Source organism: Muscardinus avellanarius, assembly GCF_963383645.1.
Source record: "Muscardinus avellanarius genome assembly, chromosome: 3".
Taxonomy (NCBI): Eukaryota; Metazoa; Chordata; class Mammalia; order Rodentia; family Gliridae; genus Muscardinus; species Muscardinus avellanarius.
This window is the reverse complement of record NC_137788.1, coordinates 76,801,488-76,824,895: the sequence shown is the minus strand read 5'-3', so window position 1 is coordinate 76,824,895 and position 23,408 is coordinate 76,801,488. Positions and strand designations below refer to the sequence as shown.

At 34.1% G+C, this 23,408-nt stretch overlaps 1 protein-coding gene across 5 annotated transcripts in view; it reads right to left on the bottom strand.

Moving 5' to 3' along the window:
* The window catches only part of SH3GLB1 (SH3 domain containing GRB2 like, endophilin B1), a gene marked incomplete at both ends in the record, with an annotated part of 36,243 nt that overhangs the window by 10,771 nt on the left and 2,064 nt on the right, over nt 1–23,408 (bottom strand). For 2 of the 5 annotated variants that reach the window (XM_080691090.1, XM_080691091.1), the window contains 5 exons: nt 1,420–1,506; nt 7,164–7,256; nt 9,041–9,174; nt 10,091–10,219; nt 13,559–13,700. In XM_080691090.1, the coding sequence (XP_080547216.1) occupies nt 1,420–1,506; nt 7,164–7,256; nt 9,041–9,174; nt 10,091–10,219; nt 13,559–13,700 (585 nt within the window). The remainder of the gene's footprint in view (nt 1–1,419; nt 1,507–7,163; nt 7,257–9,040; nt 9,175–10,090; nt 10,220–13,558; nt 13,701–23,408) is intronic. The other 3 variants (XM_080691092.1, XM_080691093.1, XM_080691094.1) reach the window with 2 other exon arrangements.

The window sequence follows — 23,408 nt, the reverse complement described above, 5'->3', positions numbered from 1 at the left end:
CCAGCATTAAAAATTAAAGAAAAATATAGAGCATGAAAGAAAGTTGGAATTTAACATTTTCTACAACTTTGTATAGAAAAATAGTATTTTAATTCAAATGGCAGACTCTCCTTTTTCTAGAATTAGTAACTAAATCAGTATAGCTTAACATACTGTGAAAGTATGCTTTTTATATGCATCAATACTAACAATTTTTAAATCTTTTGCAAATTATAGAAATTAATAAGAATAATAGATTTACCCAATTGGGAGTATCTAACTTGTCTTAGCTCTAGTTTACTTATCTGTAAAATGAGAGGTCTGGACTAAATGATTTCTATTTATCTTTCAGGTGTAAATTCTAGAATTTTCAGAAATAACAAAACAAGGATAAAGAAACACTGAATGCCAATGATACGGCCTTTTTTGGGGGAAACAATAAGCTTGAAATATAATAAATTATAAGTTAAGTATATCTTATTTTAAGTAGATATTAGCAGTAAAACAAATGCTTAATAAATGAGACATGAATGGCTGATACTTTAGGAGAATATTTTTCTTTGGACAAAAAAAACCCTATGAATCATATATTAAAGTAGCAATGACTTAAATATTCTTCCACTTTTCATTTACCTATACATCAATGCATTCTCTTGCTATCTGAGAAAGCCCTCATTTAGCCAGGGCTTCCTAATTATAGTTAAAAAAAAAAAAGCCAGATTTTTTCCCCTGCTTTTTAGTTCAGTGTAATAGAATAAATGTAGTCAATTAATTGCCAACTTATAACTATATTGTAGTTGCTTCCCATTTCTAATGGAAGTACTATAGCTCAAGTGTATAATACTAAACACTACAATTTTTAAATGGCTAATGTACAAATTGGCTTTGTTCATATTTCACAACTTCCCATTTCATTCAAGTTAAAAACGTCTAATATCTCAAAACAATTTCATTTTCTATTCTTGCCCCAGGCTATTACCACTCTGAAAGTTTCCCATGTGAGTCAGTACTGGATATGGAATAGGCCTGGCCAGTATAAAATAACTAACCTATTGAAGTTTGTCTTAGCCTGGAATGTGAGAAGAAAATAAGTCTATGTTGAATTTGGGTAACATTAAGGTACACATTGAAGCTATTGAGAAGCAAAGTCAATTTGTATACCTTTACCTTTTTTAAGGTACATTTTGTTACTTTTCTTTGCCCAAAGTGCCAGCTTAAATTAGCATCTTTTACTATATATAAAAAGGAACTATCTGTATTTGGCATAATCAATATTTCTGGGCAATAAGAATATAAATGTCTTTTCTTGAAGTCTAGCTATCATTTCAGCTAATACTTTTTCCTAGACAGAATACATCAACATTTTAAACTTTTATATGCAGCTAATAGCAAGAGGAGGCACTTTATTCAAGATGTAGAAAACACAGTAGGCCAACAAACCTTCAGCCATTTTACATGCAGGAAGTTGAGCATGTAAGAAAAATTTACCATAATGTTATCTCCTTCAAGGCGAGCTGAGTTTAGTTGCTTAAGTGAATAGGTAAGAGACAAAGAACACATTATACCAATGAACACAGTGAAACAAGTCACTTCTGCACAATAAAGCACACACTATACAAGTAGACAAGAGCTAATAAAATGTTTTTCTATTTAAAAATCCAACTATATTTATTGATCTATAAAATTTCATTTACTTCTGTTATTCAACTTTTCCAAAAGATTCAAAATTTCAGAGAATTCATGCTTAATTTTAAACTTGAAATCATCTGGGGAAAATGTATTATTTTAAAATCTTGTCAATTTTAAAACTAAATTTTAATCTATGAAAGCCCTTCTGCCTACACATAATTTTCTGAAAGAACATTTGTATTTCATGTATGTATGATTCCTTCAACTATGTTCTCTTTCAGTCTCCCTTAGCCAGGTCTTGGTATACCCTGAAGACATATGAAAGACACATCAATTCTCGTATTCCTAAAAACTTTAAAATTCAAACACTTGTACATATACAGTCAAGGTTGTATGACGACACTATAAATTTACTGAGATTACAAATGAAAGATTTAGACTGCTATGGAAATGCTTGTGCATAAAGAGAGTGTTTCATAATGTACTTGAAGAAATATTTTCCATCAAATTTGTATACCCTAAAATAACAGAGGGCTAAATCTCTAAATATTGGAGAACTTTAAGCCAGCTGTTTTTTCTTTATATTAATAAAATTCTAAAATAATTTTAAAAAGTTATATGAGAGTAGAATTAGGTTAATAGATGAAGATACCTTATAATTTAAGTAAATTTATTATATTTTGTCCTTGCTTCTATGATTTGTTTTATTTTATCTATAAACTTTTTTTTTGTGTGTGTGTGGCACTAGGGGTGGAACCCAGCGGCTTTCTACCTCCGGGCTACACTCCCAGACCTATTTTATACTTTATTTGGAAACAGGGTCTCACTAAGTTGCTGAGGCTGGCTTCGAACCTGTGCGATCCTCCTGTCTCAGCCTCCCAAGCGCGGGGATTACAAGCATGTGCCACCACGCCTGCCTCTATGAACTATTTTTATTCATTGTGAAACATTAAGCAATATTGGATAAAGGCAGATTTTTTTCAGATAAGACTAAATCTTCAAAAAGTTTATACTTGATTGTAGGCTGAAGGTATCAGAAATTTTATTATTTATCTATGAACGCCTCCTCAGTAGAGTACTTTGCATAAAATTAGCACTCAATACATAGAGAATTTAAAAGAGGTCATGGAAAACTAGTAGATGAATTTTTTAAAATGTGCTCATATGCACAGGTCCCAAACCTTTCTAGCACAGGAATAACTAATCACAAAATAATCCCTGTATATTTATAAAGCAGTGGGGAAAAAAAAAACAAAAAACCAAACCTGGGTTGGATTCAATCTCTTTAGTTTCCAACTAGGAACCAATAAGTGTGCCAAAAAATGGGAGGAGGGAAGGAATCCTAAAGTCTTAGTCATTTTTATTCTGTCTTCTACAAGTAAATGGGAAGAAATAGTGGGAAGAAAAGGTATCACTAAATACAGGTATACCTTAATGATATATATATAAAAGGCTATGAGGGCATTTTCTATAGAAAGTGATTCAGACTTAAATTCAGACTATAAAGTCTGAAGAAAAATAAACTGATTATCTACATGAAAAAATAAAACTAAAACCAGAAAATGTGAACTTTTGTTTAGATTAATTTTTTTTACATTTGACTACAGACAAATTGTGTTTTACTACAAAAATTCTAGTAAAGTTGTATATAATAAAATTGATGGATTATGTCACTTGACACAACTTTTATTTTAAACATAAATTCCCAGGGGAAAAAAGTGTGTCCTTAAAAATACACAGCACAGAAAAGTTGCCAATATCTTTCCTAGATATATCAAAAGGAATCATCTCTTGAAATTTGTCTACTATTTTTTTTTCTTTATGGTGGTACTGGGGTTCCTGGAAACCCTTCTACCTCTGGGCTACACTCCCAGACATATTTTATACATTTTTATTTGGAAACAGGGTCTCTTAAGCCAGCACAGCTGGCTTCGAACCTTTGCAATCCTCTTGTCTCTGCCTCCCAAGCGTGGGGATTACACACGTGTGCCACCACGCCTGGCTAAATTTGTCTACTATTATATTAGTTCCTATACATCTTAACAACAGTAGTAAAATAGTTTAGAATAATCAAAGGACTTTCTATACTGTTAAATCTATGTGCTTTCTGGCACTTTTTCAGGTAAAAAAGCAGACTATCCTTTTCTATAAATAATGCTTATTACACAATGTTTTGTGCTGTAAACTGACATTTCTTATTCCACAATCATCACTGGGCACATGCAAACATTTTATTTTTTTGTGGTACCAGGGATAGAACCCAGAGGCATTGTACCTCTGAGTTACACTCCCAGTCCTAGTTTTTAGTCTTCTAAGTTGTGAAGGGCCTCGCTAAGTAGCTGAGGCTGTCCATGAACCATGATCCTCCGGACTCTGCTTCCTGAATGCTGGGATTACAAGTATGCACCACCACACATAGGCAAGCATTTTAAATAATAAGATCCTGTTGGGTGTGGTGGCGCACGCTTGTAATCCCCGCACTTGGGAGGCGGAGACAAGAGGATCACACAAGCCAGTGGCGCTGGCTTAAGAGACCCTGTTTCCAAATAAAAAAAATATAAAATAGGTCTGGGAGTGTAGCCTGGAGGTAGAATGGCTTCCAGGAACCCCAATACCACCAAAAAAAAAAAAAAAGATTCTACACTGGGTGTGTGGCACATGTTGTAATCCTAGTACTTGGGAGGCTTAGACAGGAGGACAGCAGGCAGGTTCATGGCAGCCTCAGCTACTTAGGCCCTCTGCAACTTGGTGAGACCCTGTTTCAAAATAAGAGTTAAAAATAGGGCTGGGGTGTAACTCAGAAGTAGAATGCCCCTGGGTTTAATCCCTGGTGCCTCAAACAATAAAAAAAAAAAAAGATTCTGTTTGTTCTAGCTCAATATTTATCTCCAAATGATCTTTACGTTTTTTTCCTGATTATAAAATTACTATCTTAAACATCAATTTACTATATAAATTCATTATTGGTAACTAAAAACTAATAAATTAGGATCTCCTGCAAGCTATCATGTTCATTTAATTCTACAGTCTGTTTAGGGAAACTTATGTTGTTTTTGGTGATGACATGATAAATTCTGAAAATGAACGTGAATCTGGAATTAATGTCTTATCAAAGCTAGTTATTCTCTAGCAGTAGGCAATAAAAAATCTCCAAAAGATTCTTATAAAAAAACTTTATTCTGTTCATAAAGGCAGATGGGGGTAGTATCATAAGATATCACTGTCTAAATCAAGTTATCAGTTTAAAATTTCATATTTAATTCTCAACCTATCTTCCCCCAAGAAGAGATTTCTATCAGCAATGTAGTAATATGCTCATTAAGCAATGATTACTAATGGTGGTAGTGGGAGGGAGTATTAGGCCTCTTGACAAAACACAGCCTTTTTATTCAAATGAAGCAATTATACTCTCTTATTTACATTGTTCTATCTTAAATGTGTTCCAATTCAAATCTGATAAATCTTTTCAAACTTTGGTTTAGTGAGGCCCTTTGCAATGGTGAGACCCTGTTTCAAAAGAAAGAATAAAAAATAGGGCTGGGGGAATAGCTCGGAAGTAGAACATCCCTGGATTACATCTACAGTACCACAAAAACAAAAAAAAAAAGCACTTTGGAATGAAAATAGACACTAGTATTATATTAGAAAGCATAAAAATAATCGTGTGTGTGTGTGTGTGTGTGTGTGTGAATACTAGAGATTAAACTCAATGGCATTCTATTGAACTATACTCTTAGACCCCCCCTCCCCCCCTTTTTTGGTGGTACTGGAGTTCCTGGAAGCCCTTCTACCTCCGGGCTACACTCCCAGACACCTATTTTTTATATTTTTATTTGGAAACAGGGTCTTTTAAGCCAGTGCGGCTCGCTTCGAACCTGCATGATCCTCCTGTCTCTGCCTCCCAAGCGAGGGAATTACAAGCGTGTGCCACCACGCCCGGCCCCTTTTTTACTTTTGAAATAGTCTTGCTAAATTCCCAGGATGGCCTTGACTTGCTATCTTCCTGTCTCAGCCTTCCAATTACTGGGATTACAGAAATGTGCCACCACACCTGGCTTAAGTAAAATCTTTTAAGAAAATTACATATAAAATCTGTGAATAAGGCCGGGCGTGGTGGCACACGCTTGTAATCCCCGCACTTGGGAGGCAGAGACAAGAGGATCACACAGGTTCGAAGCCAGCCGTGCGCGTTGGCTTAGGAGACCCTGTTTCCAAATAAAAATGTAAAAATAGGTCTGGGAGTGTAGCCCGGAGGTAGAAGGGCTTCCAGGAACCCCTGTACCACCAAAAAACAAACAAACAAAACAAAACAAAACAAATCTGTGAACAGCTCCTCAATTAAAAAAAAAAATCTGAAGTTTATTTTTTGAAAAACATACCAGAACTTAATTTATCCAAATGGTTATCTTCCCCTTCAAAATAGCCACCTGGAAGTCCATGCTACCAATGTCTGAATCTTTTTGGAACTATTCCTGGTGACAATTTTATGAGCCCAATGAGTAAAAGAAATTCATTTAATTTTCTTTTTAGTAGAAACCATTTTCTTTTAACTTCTACTTCCATTGTTTTACAGTAAGAATATACTTACATATCATGCATATAACGTTTTATTTTTTGTATTGTATGCTATATGTATGTGTATTTTTTCTAAGCACAAAGAATCTGAACCCAGGGGCATTCCACCTCTGAAAGATACCCCTTTGCCCTTTTTATTATTTTGAAAGAGGGTCTTTCTAAGTTACCAAGGGTTTCCCTAAATTGCTAAGGTTGGTTTCTAACCTGCAATCCTTTTGTCTTAGCCTCCTATGTACTGGGATTATGAGTGTGAATCACCATACCTGGCTCATACTGTATTGTTTTAAAAAAATTTTTATTGGTGCATTTTAATTGTATATACCAGTGAGACTCAGCGATACTTTCGTGTATGTACATGATATTATTTGGAATTCACTTAATTTTTAAGCTACATACCAGTTTTTTTCAAACTTGATTCATTCTGATCTTAATTACTATCTTTTTTGCTATCTCCAAAAGACATATTTGTAATTACACTGGGATACTTAAAGAATATGACACAGCCATAGGAAGTATCATAATTTTTGTTTTTTTGCAACAGCAGCATTACTGAATAATGTCTCTTAATATTATTTTACACTGACTTGGATGTATTAAGTTCTGATGAATTTACTTATTTATTTTTGTGGTACTGGGGGTGGAACCCAGAGGCTTTCTACCTCCGGGCTATAATCCCAGACCTATTTTTATATTTAATTTGGAAACAGGGTCTCACTAAGTTGCTGAGAGCCTCACTAAGTAGCTGAGGCTGGCTTTGAACCTGTGTGATCCTCCTGTCTCAGCCTCCCAAATGCGGGGATTACAAGCGTGCGCCACCACACCCGGCCTGATGAATTTATTTAAAAACACAAAAACAAGACAATAATGTCATATGCTATTCTTAAGGAAAGTCTATCTCTTACATGATATATTAGTAAAATATTTTATGAAATTTAAAGTTAGTAACCTAAATTTTTTTACTAAAAAAAAAAGCTACTTACTGAACTTCTAGTTTCTGCAGCTTTTGCCTTTTTTAGTCTGGTTTTTGCAGCATCCAAATCCAATCTCTTATTTTGTAGTAGTTTCCTTTCTTTCTATAAAAATAGAAAAAACAAAGGCTAAAGATGCTAAAATCCACTAAAAGCAAAGATATTTAAAGTATTACGTTTCGTTAAATACATACATCTTCTATGAAGTGACCATAGTTATCTTTTTAAAAAAATTATTTTCAATTATTTAAAATGATTGAGACATTCCAGATGTCTGTGGAATCTAAGGAAGATGGCACAGAAACAAAGGAATATTCATTCTAATATTTTATGAGTTCCCTTTCCCTTGAGAATATTTGGCAATATCTTTTTGGTTGTCATAATTAGGGGGAAGGGTGTTACTGGCATCTATGGATAGAAGTCAGGGATGCTACTATATACCCTATAATGCAGTATAGCTCCTACAATAAAGAATTATTTGGCCCCCAAAATCAGTGGCAGCCAGGCTGAAAAATTCTGTTTCAAACTTACAGATTATCCAGAAAGTGCCCATTGTGAAGGAAGCCTGGACCCAAGGCAGGGTTCCTTGACTTTCTACCTCAGGGACTGGCCAGGTTGTTCTTAATATATTAAAGCACTAAATGCAACTCAACTACTCCAAAATGGAATTCAAAATTATAGAATGAATAATGAATAAACATTAGAATTCTTCATAGTAACTTCAATGGTTAAGTTTATTATAATTCAGTTCCATTAATTCTTATATTCTACACATCAAAATTTAATTCTACTAAGAAACTAATTATCTTTTCAATCATATTTAAGCTTGGTGTTTCTGTCTCAGGCCCAATAGTTTTTTACACAGAGAAAATCCATTATAATCATACTGAAAGTTCTATAATATTTTGTAATAAGAAATCTGTAAATTAAAAAGCAGCCTTGCAAAAATCTTAAAAAAAATAAGTTAATAATACAGAAATATTTTACATTTCAGCATTAAAAAATAGCATTTTGTAGTGTCATGTTTTCTCTAAGAGGAAGCTAGGGAGTAAGTTGGATACCAGATGGACTCCAGATAATGAAGGACAAACTTTAGTGAGTTGGGAGGTACACTGAATTACTACCATCGGCTTTGTGTAAATATGTGGAAATACCAAAGTCAATCTCAGTATTCTGTATGGGGAAAGGAGAAGATGGGAAGGGAGCCTGAGAGAAGGAGGGCAGCATCAAGTACTATGTGCATATATGTCACTGTCCACATGATTTACATTATGAGACTATAATGCACCAATAAAAGTACATTAAAAACAAATATCCAGCCGGGCGTGGTGGCGCACTTTGTAATCCCCACGCTTGGGAGGCTGAGACAGGATGATCGTGCAGGTTTGAAGCCAGCCTCAGCTACTTAGGCTCTCAGCAACTTAGTAAGACCGTGTTTCCAAATAAAATATAAAATAGGTCTGGGAGTACAGCCCGGAGGTAGAAAGCCTCTGGGTTCCACCAAAAAAAAAAAAAAAAAAAAAATATATATATATATATATATATATCTTCTAATAGGTTTCTAGCTCCAATTTAAATAGTTACATTACTACACTACTATGATATACTATATTTTCATAATTATTCCAAAACTTCTCTATAGATTTTAGTATTGTTAATGAACAAGAGTGAATATAAAGGATCTCAGTAACACTGTAGTTCAGAAGAAATAGACTTGATGTCATTAATAATCTTTTATTTTGGCTTACTTTGTGTTCTGGTGAATATTTACCTTCATAATGCATGTTTCCTAATCTGCACATTTATAGTCATCAAGAGGGAAAATAATTCATTAAAAACTGTAAGCACAATCTAAATTGTTGTACAAAAAAGAACAATTTCCAACTCACAGCAATTGTTTTGTAATCTCCTTCTATAAAGTTTCTTAAAGGAGTGAGAAAATTTAATGCTGATGTTTGAATCAGTTCTCTGTCAGCTGTTCCAATTCGTTTTTGTGTTTCTCCACATTTAATAAGAGCATTACCTACAAAAGAAAAATAATTTGTTTAAAACAGTGTCTGGTAATGTCAGAAAAGTTAAAAATCATATAAAGATAGCTAGGTATGATGGTACACACACCTGTAATCCCAGTGTTTGGGAGGCTGAGACAGGAGGATTGCATGTGTAAGGCCAGACTGGACAACTCAGTGAGACCTGTTTCAAAATAAAAAATAACATAGGAGTGGGAGGGGCTCAATCCTCAGTACTGCAATAACAAAACCAAAACCAAAACCCATGTAAAGGTAAATCACCAATTTTATCTGTTTAGAAGTTATCTGCCACTTGGAAATTAGTTTTCATTTAGAAGTTAATAAAATCAAGCAGAATTAATTGTAATTAAGATAGACTTATCTAAAAGTAAATTTAAGATAAATATCTAAATGACACAGACTTTCTATATTGTACAGAACACAATTACAGATAATATAAAATGTATAAAAGGAAAATAGAAATGCACTGTAATAAAAACATTCATAGATAACCACTATTAACATTTTTTGACTGCTGACATAATAGCAAAATTTTAACAAAAGTAGTGATTTGTTCATTTACTATGTGTGAGGCACCTTCGATAGAAAATAAGCCCTAAAGAAAGCTTAAAAAAATCAAGAAGATATATGTAAACAAGAACTGTGATATAAAACAAGAAGTCTTATAGTAGAGGTGTTGTAAGGGAAGTATGCGTGAAGAATTCATTTAGCTTATGTGAATTATCTGAATAACTAAATATATGCTTAAGTATTAAACAGTATTAATAGTCATCTATATTTGTCAGTTCATCAAAATTTTAACTTAATAAATTTGAAATTAAAACCGATTCTATTATATATTAGTAACATCTCTAAGAAGAAATATCTAAGAGCAAAAATCTTTATCAGAACTTTTTGCCTTTCACTTACCATATGCTGTTCCTGGGCCAAACTCAGTCCCTGCATCAATCATATATTGTCCCAAAAGTTCTGGGTTGTTTACACGACTTGGTGCTTTTCTATCCAGTTTCTCATAAACAAATTCCTCTATCCTGGCATCTGGGAGAAAGGTTAAAATTACCAATGATTTCAAAAGAGTAAAACTTTTTTTTTTCAGTACTGGGGATTGAACCCAGGGGGCATTTTTCATTCTTTATTTTGAAACATGGTCTCACTATGTAGTTGAGGTTGGCTGCAAACCTGTGATCCTCTTCTCTCAGTTTACCAAGTACTGGGATTATAAGTGTGTACCACCATGCCTGGCTAGAGTAAAACTATTTTAAAAATTGTTTTGTTCCCCTACCATTTACTACCTCATTTTCCCCACCCCCAAAAGAAATCCAAAATGTTTAGTTAAGCTTTATATGGGATTGCAGCAGTAAGGCAAAAATATATTCACAATGCATTATGGAAAAAGTTAATTATAAAAATGTTTACAGCGGGCATGGTAGCACACGCTTGTAATCCCCGCGCTTGGGAGGCTGAGACAGGAGGATCACGAAGGTTTGAAGCCAGCCTCAGCTACTTAGTGAGGCTCTCAGCAACTTGGTGAGACCCTGTTTCCAAATAAAATATAAAATGGGTCTGGGAGTATAGCCCAGAGGTAGAAAGCCTCTGGGTTCCACCCCTAGTGCCACCAAAATAAAAAAAGTTTACATACTTCAATACAACTTTTTTATTTATTGCCTCAAATATGAAATTAGCATATCTTGGCATAAAAACATTTTGCAATAAAGCTAAAATCATTATTAGAAAACCTCACCAAACCTAGAATGGATGGATGGGAGAGGAAGAAGGCTGAGGTTAATTAATGAAGGAGCTACATCCAAATTTGTATAAAAATATAAATATAGCTTGGTTGGCCTGGACACTCATTGTTGGGGGGGGGGAGAAATGGGGGGAGAGGGCACCAAGCACAGTCTGAATGTATGCCATTTTCAATATGTTCCACATAAAAATAAAAAAATAAGCAAAAAAAATCATTACTAGAGTATTGTATGGGTTTTTAAAGTTTCAGTAGAGGACAGCACAGCTAGTGAAGTTGTCTTTGCTGTGTTTTTAACATTTTAAACTCTGAATATATGTTCATAATTTCAATATCAAGGATTTTCAGCTAAGAAAATGTGGATATAAGGTATCTAAAAGAACCAGAGAGTCACATCTGACACTTTTAGCATGAACTATGTACTCACTCTCTCTTGCCAGAGAGACTAAATATAGACAGATGAGCTTAAGGATAATAATCCAGGCTTGGAATAGTCTATAGACAGATCATCATTATGAAGCCTTGGCTCTACTTTATTCAGGCTTAAAATACATAGGTATATAGATGATATCTCAGAGCATGCATTTACTTGAAAGATTTCACCATTAAATTTAAATAGACAAATGGATCAAAGCAATAATCAAACAGTATAAATGGAAAGGAGAAAACTGGTAAGCCAAATAGATCCTTAGTTAGGCTAAAAAAATTCCACATGTACAGTGCTGCCCAACAGCAAGGTATTACAGGGATAAAAAAAAAATAGTTGCAGTTTCTAGAAACAATAATTCAGTTTAAATTAAAATAAAAATCCTAAGAGATACTAAATCAAAAAAGTTCCTTCTATTCACCTCATGCAGATCCCTGTATAATTTGAAGTTTCACAGAGTGCACTGGAAATTTCAATAAATTAAACTAGTAATAGAAACACTCCAGAAGTTGGCAAAAGGTTAAAAGTTACAAAATGTTATTATTACAGGATGCTAAAATAATACTGGCTTTTGTGGCAGGTCTTGTTGCAACATCAGAACAGTTTTAAGCAGAACTTTAAAATCTTTAATTTAGTTAAAATAAAAATAAGTCATTTTAAAATACAACCATTTAAGACATAACTAAAAATTTCATTTTCTGATTGTGACTCTTAGCTTTGACTACTTTTTACTCATCTAGTCAAGAGCTTAAAGGCAAATCCTATGTTGATTTCATTCAGTTAATAAAATACTTTATTATAATACTTTAAGTGATTAAAAAAAACTTATTTCCATATTTTCATAGGTCATTGTAATAGGTCATAAAATCTTAAAAATAAGCAAGAAATTCTGATATAACATATATTTTGGTCTACAACTTCTAAAAGTGCTATGGTATATAAATTACCTGGCCTTAAATTGAGTAAAAATATCACATGGTGTCCAAAGACAACAAGGCTCACTTAAGGCTTATTAAAAAAACTACAATTTTTTTTTTTTTTTTTCGGGTCAGGGGATGGAACCCAGAGGCATTTGACCTCCGAGCTACACCCCCTGCCCTATTTTTTATTCTTTATTTTGAAACCGGGTCTCACTGAGTTGCAGAGGGCCTCACTAGGTAGCTGAGGCTGTCCGTGAACCGCGATCCTCCGGTCTCAGCCTCCCAAATGCTGGGATTACAAGTGTGCGCCACCATGCCTGGATAAAAACTACAATTTAAAATGGCACAGATGTACTAATATTTTTTTATAGTGCTTGAAGCTTAAGTTGAGATCTAAAAATAAGTTTTTGGCATTTTACAACAAGGTCACAATAGGGAGAGGTTGGAGAAAGAAAACATGTACTGTTGCCACTGTCCTTCATTTTTGATATGCAAAGCTTAAAATGAAAAGATCTAATATAAATACACCTGGTTCTGGTTCAAGCTCCAGTTCTAATTACCTCTGCTTTATTAAACAAGAGGTTAACTTTTAAGTTTCAATCAACAGTTAAAAATATTATTTGCAAAGTTGACTTGAGTGATCTGAAAAATCTCATCGTTGTCTGAAAATTAAATGGAATAATTTATGTGAAAAGTTAAAAGTTAAAACTGGCCGGGCGTGGTGGCGCACGCTTGTAATCCCCGCGCTTGGGAGGCGGAGACAGGAGGATCGCACAGGTTCGAAGCCAGCCGCGCGCTGGCTTAGGAGACCCTGTTTCCAAAATGAAAATGTAAAAATAGGTCTGGGAGTGTAGCCCCGAGGTAGAAGGGCTTCCAGGAACCCCAGTACCACCACCAAAAAAAAAAAAAAAAAAAAAAAAGTTAAAACTGAAGCATTAAACTTGGTAATTATTTAAGTTTCTTAGTAATTAATATAACTTTTTCTCAATTATTTAGGAACAATTCTTCCCTGGATTAAAGAGGAAAATATATGTATCTTCACAATTCCTCACAGCTCTTAACACTTAAAGTGTAGTACCTGAAATTGAGGCTTCAAAAATACTCTACAAGGATCTGAAAACTTATTTATAAATTTGTTAGAGGATATACTGATGTGTTTATCATCTTTTCTTCGCCTACAGCACATAACAAAAATAATCATATATCCTGTAGCCATAATCAAAATAATTTCTTTTTTGATATTGATAAACCCACTACATGTAGATAGGAGATAAGAAGCTTCTTACTTGGATTTGGCTGCAGTAACACTTCAGTTTGTTTCATTATTTTTTCTGTCCATATTTTGGTACATTCAGCTTTGCTAAGTAGATTCTCTAAGTGAGCATCCAGTTCTGTCTTCTCTGCCTGGCCAAGCTTTTCTTCTGTGAACTGTAATTATTAAATAAATAAATAAATAAGAAAATATACCTCAAATATAAGTCAGAAAACTACATCAGTATGTAAAAATCAAACTCAAATCTAAACAATCTTAAACATACAAATAACTGCTCCAGGTTTGTTTGTAAGCCACTGCTTATGAATGCTTTTTTCCCTTATAACTTATCCATACCTCTAAGCAAAGCATTCATGATAATTTTACCTTCTAGTTATGTCATTAATCCTGCTAAAATGTACGGTGTGAATTCTGTACAAAATCTAGAATACTGTTTGACATACTAAAGTATATAAATATATTTACATATAAAGGTAAAGAACAGGAGCTTTGAGTCAGTTGGATTGAAATTAACATCCTGACCACTGCTAACTGTATTATCTGAGCAAGCTTTTTAATATTTTCTTTAGTATCCTCTATTGCAAAAGAGAAGACAACATACATCTTAAGACTGTTTTAAAGACTGAATCGGACTCTGTATGTAAAACACTCTGTTCAGTACCTAGTAATTGTCATTTAAAACTTAAAAAGGTCTGTTTATTATGGTCTATGTATTACTGGTACTTTTTTTTTTGGTGGTACTGGGGTTCCTGGAAGCCCTTTTACCTCCGAGCTACACTCCCAGACCTACTTTATACTTTTTTATTTAGAAACTGGGTCTCTTTAGCCAGTGCGGCTGGCTTCAAACCTACGTGATCCTCCTGTCTCCGCCTCCCAAGTGTGGGGATTACGAGTGTGCGCCACCACGCCCGGCTTATTATTATTGTTGGTATTTTAATCACACCCAAGTTAGCCTTTTACAGGATGTTCTGCAAAAGTATCATTTGTTTATTTAGGATATCTTCCAGCAGTTAATTTTAGACTCTCTCCTGGTATATATCCTACTCACATTGTGGAGGTATTTTTAAAAATCATACAATGTAAACACACTCAACATATCAAATTTTCATTATATAGAGCATGTTGGTCTTTAAGATAGTACTGTCTATAATACTAATATAATAATAATGAGGAAAGTGTCTTTGTAGCTTTTATGAAGCTTTCTTAGTACTTTTACTTAAAAACACTACAGGCAATGATTTATTCCATTTATCATGTATCATTTTTCCCTAGAATTGAGTTTGGTTCCCAATCTCAACACAGGCATACTACTAGCATTAATTCTATACTCAGTCATGATTCATTTCTAGTTAATGAAACAATACCCACATTGTCCCCATGCCCTCATTTCTTAAAATCTTTTCTGTTGCTCTATTTTCTGTACCTGTTTCTTTCAATTGATTAATAGCACTTTTATATGAAGAATCCTTTAGAATTGTATTCCTAGACTTCTGGTTACCATTTGCACTATAGTTCTGATTCAAGGCTAGAAATGTATGTGTGTGTGTTCTGGTAGTGCTGAAGACTGGACCCAGGGCATTGCACATGCTAGGCAAGCACTTTGAGTCCCTTTTAGCCAAGCAGTCCCTTTTATATTCTTATTTTGAGCAGGGTCTTTACTAAGTTGCTCAGGCTGGCCTTGAACTTGTGATTCTCCTGCTTCAACCTTCCAAAGACAGGCATGCTCCACCTATACTTGGAAATACAGCTTTTCTTTAATAGATTGGCCTGGTTAGTCTTTTAGAGACTGATCCAATGGGTGGAACTGAGAGTAGCAGTTGCAAAACAATTGTATAAGCTCAGAAAACTTGCAATGTACTATACTGGGTATTAGGCACTGAAAAAAAAGCAAACTCTGATCCCAAAGTCAGCTGGATACACTGTACAACCTCATTCTTAGGAGAAAACCTAAATCTCTAGATATGATACAATAGATCTAACAGAGGTATAGTTTAGAATTCTCCATGTTAAAAGTCTATCACCAATGGTTAAAAAGAATATGTCCCAGATAAAGCAACCAACAGGAAGAGTTGAAAAATGGATTACATTTAGGTGACTATCATATTTTTAAGAATGATCTATTAAAAGCAACTGCATAAAGTCTCCCTTAATAGCAAGTATATCCATTTGTTTCTTCATTCCATTCATTCCTTAACAAAAAGTAAGGACCTATATTTGTGCTAGATACTATTCTAGGCACATGGTTTTCAACAGCCCACAAAACAGACAAGGTTTTTGCTCCTAGGAATCTTAACATTTTAATGAAGAAGACTAAATAAACAGTAAGAACACAAACATGTAAGATACTGGAAAATGTTCAAAATAGGTGATTCTAGTTTTTCTGAGTGACATTATGAACATAACTATAGAGGAAGAATCAATTCTTCAGTTCTTCCTGAAGGACCAATTCTTCACTGGGGTAGGAATGAACTACTTAGGCCTGAGAGGGGAAGCAGGAACTTAAGGAGTTTGAGACAGAGGTGTTCAGAGAAACTGCATCTCTGAGAAGATAAATAATAACCTTAGACTGGATGATAAAAGATGAGTTAAATAAGCCGGGCCTGGTGGCGCACGCTTGTAATCCCAGCATTCGAGAGGCTGAGACCGGAGGATCGCGGTTCGCGGACAGCCTCAGCTACTTAGTGAGGCCTTCTGCAACTCAGTGAGACCTGGTTTCAAAGTAAAGAATAAAAAATAGGGCAAGGGATGTAGCTCGGAGGCCAAATGCCCTTGGTTCTATCCTTAGACCCGCAAAAAAAAAAAAAAAAAAAAAAAAAAAAAAAAAAAAAAAAAGAGTTATATAAAGATCTAAGGGAAACGTATATCAGAATCCTTTGAGCCAGGCATGGTGGCACCCTTGTAATCCCCGTATTTGGGAGGCAGAGACAGGAGGATTGCGCAGGTTCCAAGAGAGCAGCCTGGTTTAAGAGACCCTGTTTCCAAATTAAAAAAAAAAAAAAAAAAAAAGAAAAAGTATAAAATAGGTCTGGGTGTAGCGCCCATAGGTAGAGGGTTTCCAGAAACTCCAGTACCACTAAAAAAAAAAAAAAAAAAAAAAAAAAAAAAATCCTTTGATGATTTATCTTCCAGATGCATTATTTCTATAGGTAACTAATACCACTATAGTATGCACATTAATTTCTTTGTAGACATTCCTAATTTGTATTTAGTAACCAAGAGTACATTAGAGAAATATCAACGGATTCATCAGATCAGTCTTTGTATAAAGTACTCATCTAAAAACTAGAATATATGATCTCTGTCATATGGGAGAAATGAAAAGTATTATCTAAACAGTATAAGCCTTTAGGCCTTTTTCCCTATTATTTAAAGTGTTAAACTCACTATATGTTTTAGAAACACTCATTTTTAGCACAGACTAGAAACTACTAAAAATGTTTGTAATAGTGATTAAATAGTTATTGGCTTTACCTGATACTAGTTAGGATTCAGGGCAAGTTTTCTCTCTGACAGTATTTCAGGGGGTTGACAATTTAGTTATTTGGAAAATAAGTAACTATTTATTTTCCCCAGCCCTATATTTTAATCTTTTTTTGAAAGAGGGTCTCACTGAGTTAAAAGGGCCTCACTAAGTAGTAGCTGAGGCTGGCTGTAAACTGTGATCTTCCTGTCTCAGCTTCCTGAATGCTGGGATTACAAGTGTGCACCACCACACCCAGCTTGGCCTAATTATTTTAAAATTTCTTAGTAACTCTCACAATACTATCTTATGGATACCTTTCATTAAATACATATTTTAGTGAAAAAAGACAGCATATGAAAATACAATAGGACAATATAGGTATTTGCAGCAAGTATTTGTATGAGTCTGAAGATGAAACAAAGAAAATACATAAATTGACTTACAAAGATTCTATAATCACAGCAATGTTTTTACTTTGTAGTTCAGGAAGAAACAAAATAAAAAAATTAAAGTAACCCTTCTATGTGAACGAGACTCTAATGTAGAAAAAAAGGGCATAGTTTTGTAGAAAGGCCCACATGAGTAATCCATTTAAGTACCAGTTGTAAATTCTACTTGATGTTTACTTGCATTTTCTAAGAGTGAAAACAGTTATTTTTTTACTCTACCCACACATGTGCTTCACATTTCAGCATGTTAATATATAGTTTTGTCTTTTGTTTTTGAATTTTAATAAGATCATATAACATCTTACTTATACTTCTGAATTCTTACCAATGTGACACTGTTATGTTAGTATATGTTAAAAATTCCATATATCAGATACTCAAAAGAACCACTAAAATGATGATTCTTACCTAGAAGATTCTTTTGAGTCCCAGGTATCAGTGTTGGGATTCAATCTCATACCTGTTTATTATAAGTCTTACAGAATACTATCTTCCATTAAATACTTGCTGATTTCAAGAAATTAGTGTTTTTTAAAATTTTGTTTCCATTATCCAAGCATAGCCTATGCTTTCTTGCTCCTGTGTACTTGTTTACTGGGCTCTTAACAGCTAAGTCCTTCAGACCACCTGTTTCCTACATAATATTCAATAATTATCCACCAGTCTAAATACTATCTTTAAAAAGTGAGTGTGGGGGAAGAACAGTGCTAAGGTTATATTTTTAAATTGAAATAATAAGCTTAAATCTTATTACTCAAATGTACAATCATATTTCCCATGCTTTTATCTTACTGGGGGGGCTAAAGGATTTCCCCATCATTAATAAGAATGTATGATAGTATTAAGTTAACAAAATATTATATTTAATACACAAATTTTCCTTTGAAATATTTTGAAGAATGCATTTACTATAGAAAATTCTGTTATCTAAAATTAGGGAGATTTAAATTCCTAATCAAAACATACACACACACACACACACACACACACACACACACACACGTATATATATTCCTCTTTTGCAAGATGACCAGCATTTGATGTTGTTCTCTCAAGGATTTTATGTTCTGAGATAATATTACTGCCTTATACAAACATAAAATTTTAATGATGGCACCCTATCCAAAAAGACAAAAGGGCAATTCTTTTTTTTTAAAGCTCTTTCCAATGTTACTAAATTTTAAGTTAAACCATAAAAATTTTAGTTTTTAATATCTCTAAGTCCAAAATTATCACTGATTTTGTAGTCTCTTGATAATAAGTGTTTATCAGAATCTACAGTTGTTTTTAAGCATGTATTTTAATGAATGAATAGCAGTAGTTTAACAATTAAGAACTTTTGTGAAAATAGCCTATAATGAAAGTCAGAATGAAAATAAGACATAGAAATCCATACCCAATACTCTCTTAACATGTAACTTTATTATTTATTTTTTTTTTTTTGGTTTAAATTGTAACAGTTAAATGGCACAGGGACAGAAAGGTCAATCCCCTCTCCATATTTTTTCTAATCATTACTTTAAGCAACAGAGAGTTTTTGAGTTGGCTGTATATTGGCTAGCATTGTTATTTTTCATTTACTTTTATAGGGCCAGCACACACAGCATACAGTATGAAATAAGAAGCCTGGATTCCACGCAGATAAAAAGGCTGTGTGATAAAACACATGTATATAATTACAAATTCTAACCACCTACTTTTTGGGTAGGTAAGAGTAAGGCTCTAAAAGTAATCTAAACTTCTTCGGGGGAAATATATAGCAAGTTCTTAATATATTAATAATCTATTAAGTGGACCTTTCCCTATTGGTTCTCAATTTTGGCTGCTCTTTAGCATTATTTGGGGGAGTTTTGAAAACACTGATGCCTGATTCAACTACTAAGATTCTAATTTAATCAGACCAGGGTGTACTCCATACATGGGCATTTTTAAGAATTCCATAGGTAAGTGTAAATGTGGCCAAGACAAAAAGCCACTGTTCTAAGTTCATGGAGTAAAGGAGGGGGTCTAGCAGAGGGGTGGAGAGGGAGAATTAATGATTACTTCTATTGACATTATGCATATTTGTGAGGATACAAAAGCTGATCTCCTGTATGGGAAAAGGGGAACCCACCTAGTGCTGTCTGCATGTATGCCACTATCACAAAGAACTACATTCTGATGTGAGACTAATATATACCATAAAAGTGTAAAAATAATAAAATTAAAAATAAGATAAATATGTATCACTTGGCTTAGTGTACTTGGCATTACTCTCGGCCTACTTAGAAATCTTGGTTCCCATTACTGTCACTTCACTGTGCTAGAGTTTTACTTCAATTATATTAATTGTGCTTAAGTTCTATCATTAAATTTGTTTCCATTAATTGATCTAGGTGTTTCTAATACTAAGTATAATAGCACATCAATCAGGAACATACTGACTGGGTATGGTTTACTAAGGAGGCGTTTAGGACCATTTGTGGCTTTATTACTTTAAGAATACTTTTAATAAATACGGTGAATCAAAAACAATCTTGTAGATTTTCTAATTATCTCATTTAAGCAGTAAATAAGCATGAAATTAACAAATTATCTTCTATCTAGTAGAATTAATACCAATAATAGCAAAGGGTGTAAACACAGTTTTAAGCAACAGTAAACATGGAGTTTTTACATAATGGGAAAATGTATAGGCTTTGAATGTTGAATGTTTTCTTAAAATTTGCGAGATATGGTAAAGTTTTAATGTTTAAATTCTACAGAAGAAACAGGCTTTTAAAAGGGCAGGAGAGTTGTGTGGCCAAACTAGAACTCAAGATAGTGTCTAACAGGTGCTAGTTGGTGCCAGCATTATATTCATTTTTACATCTCCAGTTTAGACATACCATTATGCTTGCTGGAAAATTAAAAAAAAAAAAAGATCTGCATCAACTTCAAAACCACATTTTAAAGACTTTTTTCCTTAGGAAAAAAACTAGTGTTTATAAAATTCATAATATAATTTTAATAACTAGTTCAGAGGAAATGTTAGAAAATTAAAATGAACTCCCTGCTTTGTTTTGTTTTTCTTAGTGGTACTGGGAATTCAATTCAGAGGCATTTGGCCTTAGAGCTACACCACTGGCCTGATTTTATTTCTTATTTGGATACAGTCTCCCTAGGTTGATGAAAGTCTCACTACTTGTTGAGGCTGTCCTCAAACCTGTGATCCTCCTGCCTCAGCTTCTCAAGTACTGGGAGTAGAGGCATGTACCACCACATCCAGCTTTTGACTTCCCTGTTCTAGTCACTTTCCTGTCACTGTGACCAAAAAACCCAACAGGAACAACTTACAGGAGAAAAGGTGTATTTGGTCTCACAGCTCAAAAGTTTCAGTCCATGACAGGCTCCAAGGCATAAACCGCCATGGCAGCTGCAGAGGGAGGGAGGATATGTATAGTTCCCAAGACTATACCAACCAAGGACTGACCTCCTCCAGCCATAACCCACCTCTAAACCTTGCTGTGTTGGGGACATGCTTTAAACACATGGGCTTCTGGGGGGCATTTTAAACCAAATTATAACACTCTCTAAGTAATTTTATTTGGGAAAAATTTTTTAAGAAATATATGCTCTTATTTTAAAAGTGGTGAGCCAAGTTTTCCTTCAACATCAAGTCTAAATAAAAAATGCACATCTCCTTCCCTTATCCATTTAAAAGATCGATGAAAAGAAGAGAACAGTAACTCACAAAATGGATATTTATTATGAAGAATATTTAACTATGATAATTTGGGACTAAACTATGAAGTGCTTGAAGGCAAGAACTTGGTCTCATTCATCTTTGTATCTTTCAATGCCAGGTACCTAGGAGGTACTCAATAAATGTAGGCTGTATTGAACAGTTTAGTATATTTCAAAGTCAGTACAAGGCTGGAAAGATATTAAGAGATAAAATTATTTAGCATGCCAAATGAGTCTTGTTGCTCTTCAAAGAATAAAACTCTACATCTGGGTACTAACTTGCTTAGCTAAGATGATAAAAAAAAAATTAAGATGTACTAAGAGAATAAGACAGAGATTTGATTCCTCAGGACATCCAATCTTAATAGAGATTTGAATGTCATAGTCACAGAATTTTAGAGCTCCAATGAACCTTACATGAAAAACGTCATGGTGGTGCACACTTGTAATCTCAGTACTTGGGAGGCTAACATAGGAGGATCACAGGTGTGAGGCCAGCCTCAGCTAATTGGTGAGGCCCTCCATAACTTAGTGCAACACTGTTTCAAAATAAATAAAAATAGGGCTGAAGGTATAGCTCAGAGGTAGAATGCCCTTGGGTTCAATGCCCAATACTGCTCCCTCAAAAAAGTCATATGATCATATAGAATTCAAAAATGATACAGGATTTTACATCAAACTCTTGTGGTTTGAATGGTCTCTTGTGGTTTGAAGTGCAGGGTTGATGTTAAACTAAAAAGTCTGGACTAAAGATTGAGACTACATGGCTATTAAAACACTAGGTAAGCCACATGTGATGGTACTTGTCTGTAATTCCAGTACTTGGGAAGCTGAGTCAGGAGGATTGCAGGTTCCAGACCAGTCTCAGCAACCTAGTGAGGCTTTGTTTCCAAATGAAAAATAAAATAGCTCCTGAGGTATAACTCAGAGGTAGAATGCACCTAGGTTCAATCTCCAACATGCCCACATACACACATATATTATCTGATGCTTTTGTATTCTATTGTTTTAAGGTAATTAAAAAAATCCAATGAGCACCAAATGAGCTAGTTAAGTATAAATATTTTTAATTCTTATTCAATTCTACTTTTTAAAGTATGAAGGTGGATAAAAAATTTTACAAATACTTTAAGAATTGACTTTTTTTTGTGTGTGTGTGGTACTGGGGGTGGAACCCAGGGGCTTTCTAACTCTGGGCTATATTCCCAGACCTATTTTATACTTTATTTGGAAACAGGGTCTCACTAAGTTGCTGAGAGCCTCACTAAGTAGCTGAGGCTGGCTTCGAACCCGTGCGATCCTCCTGTCTCAGCCTCCCAAGTGTGGGGATTATAAGCATGTGTCACCACGCCCAGCTGAGAATGGCCTAGTCTTTAAAGTATAATTTGATTTGAATTGACATTATTTAGTAATGAGAAAGCTTCCTTTTCTCTTTACTGTTTTTCATTTTAACCACTGATAAAGAGTTAACTGGAATAGCTGTTAAACTATTCTTAGCAGAAATCTTGGTATTTTGGCATTTATACTGATGTCAACTCAATTTAGAGTAGGAACCCAGTTATTGACTAAATACTGAAATGAGAAAGCAGTGTTTTTCTTAAAATTACCACACAGCTATCTAAATCTCAAATGTCCTATTTGGATGAATCTTTTTTCTTTATAAGCTTTATTTTAAAATATTGTGGAGAATATCAAATATATATAAATAAAACAGCATAATGAAAAATAATATAATGAAACCCCAAGAACTTGTAATTCAGCTTCATCTGCTGTCAGCATTCTGCTAGTCTTGTTTCAACTATATTTTCTTCTAAATTATTTTAAAGCAAACCCAGAATATAAATTTATCCATAAATATTTCAATATTTCTAGCAGTTATAAACTTAATATAAAAGGACATATTTCTCTTGAAAATGATTCCTTAATCAATGGTTGACGCTATTGTCTTCATTCTTTTCTTCTGTCATACAGAAGAGCCAACCTTGATAGCCAGTACTAGATAGATTTTGAACCTCTCCCTGCTACCACTGTCATCTAAGTTACAATCATCTTCTGCCTGTCCCATGGCCACCGATGCCTAACTGGTTTCCCTGAAGCCCCCAAGTGTTTATAATGGTTTCCTCTCTAAAATGCTTTCTTAAATAAATAAATAGATCCCACTGGGGGCTATATTACTTCCTTGAAGTCTCTGAATTTTATCCTACTAGAAAGAATTGCTCTGACCATACTATCTATATATACAACAT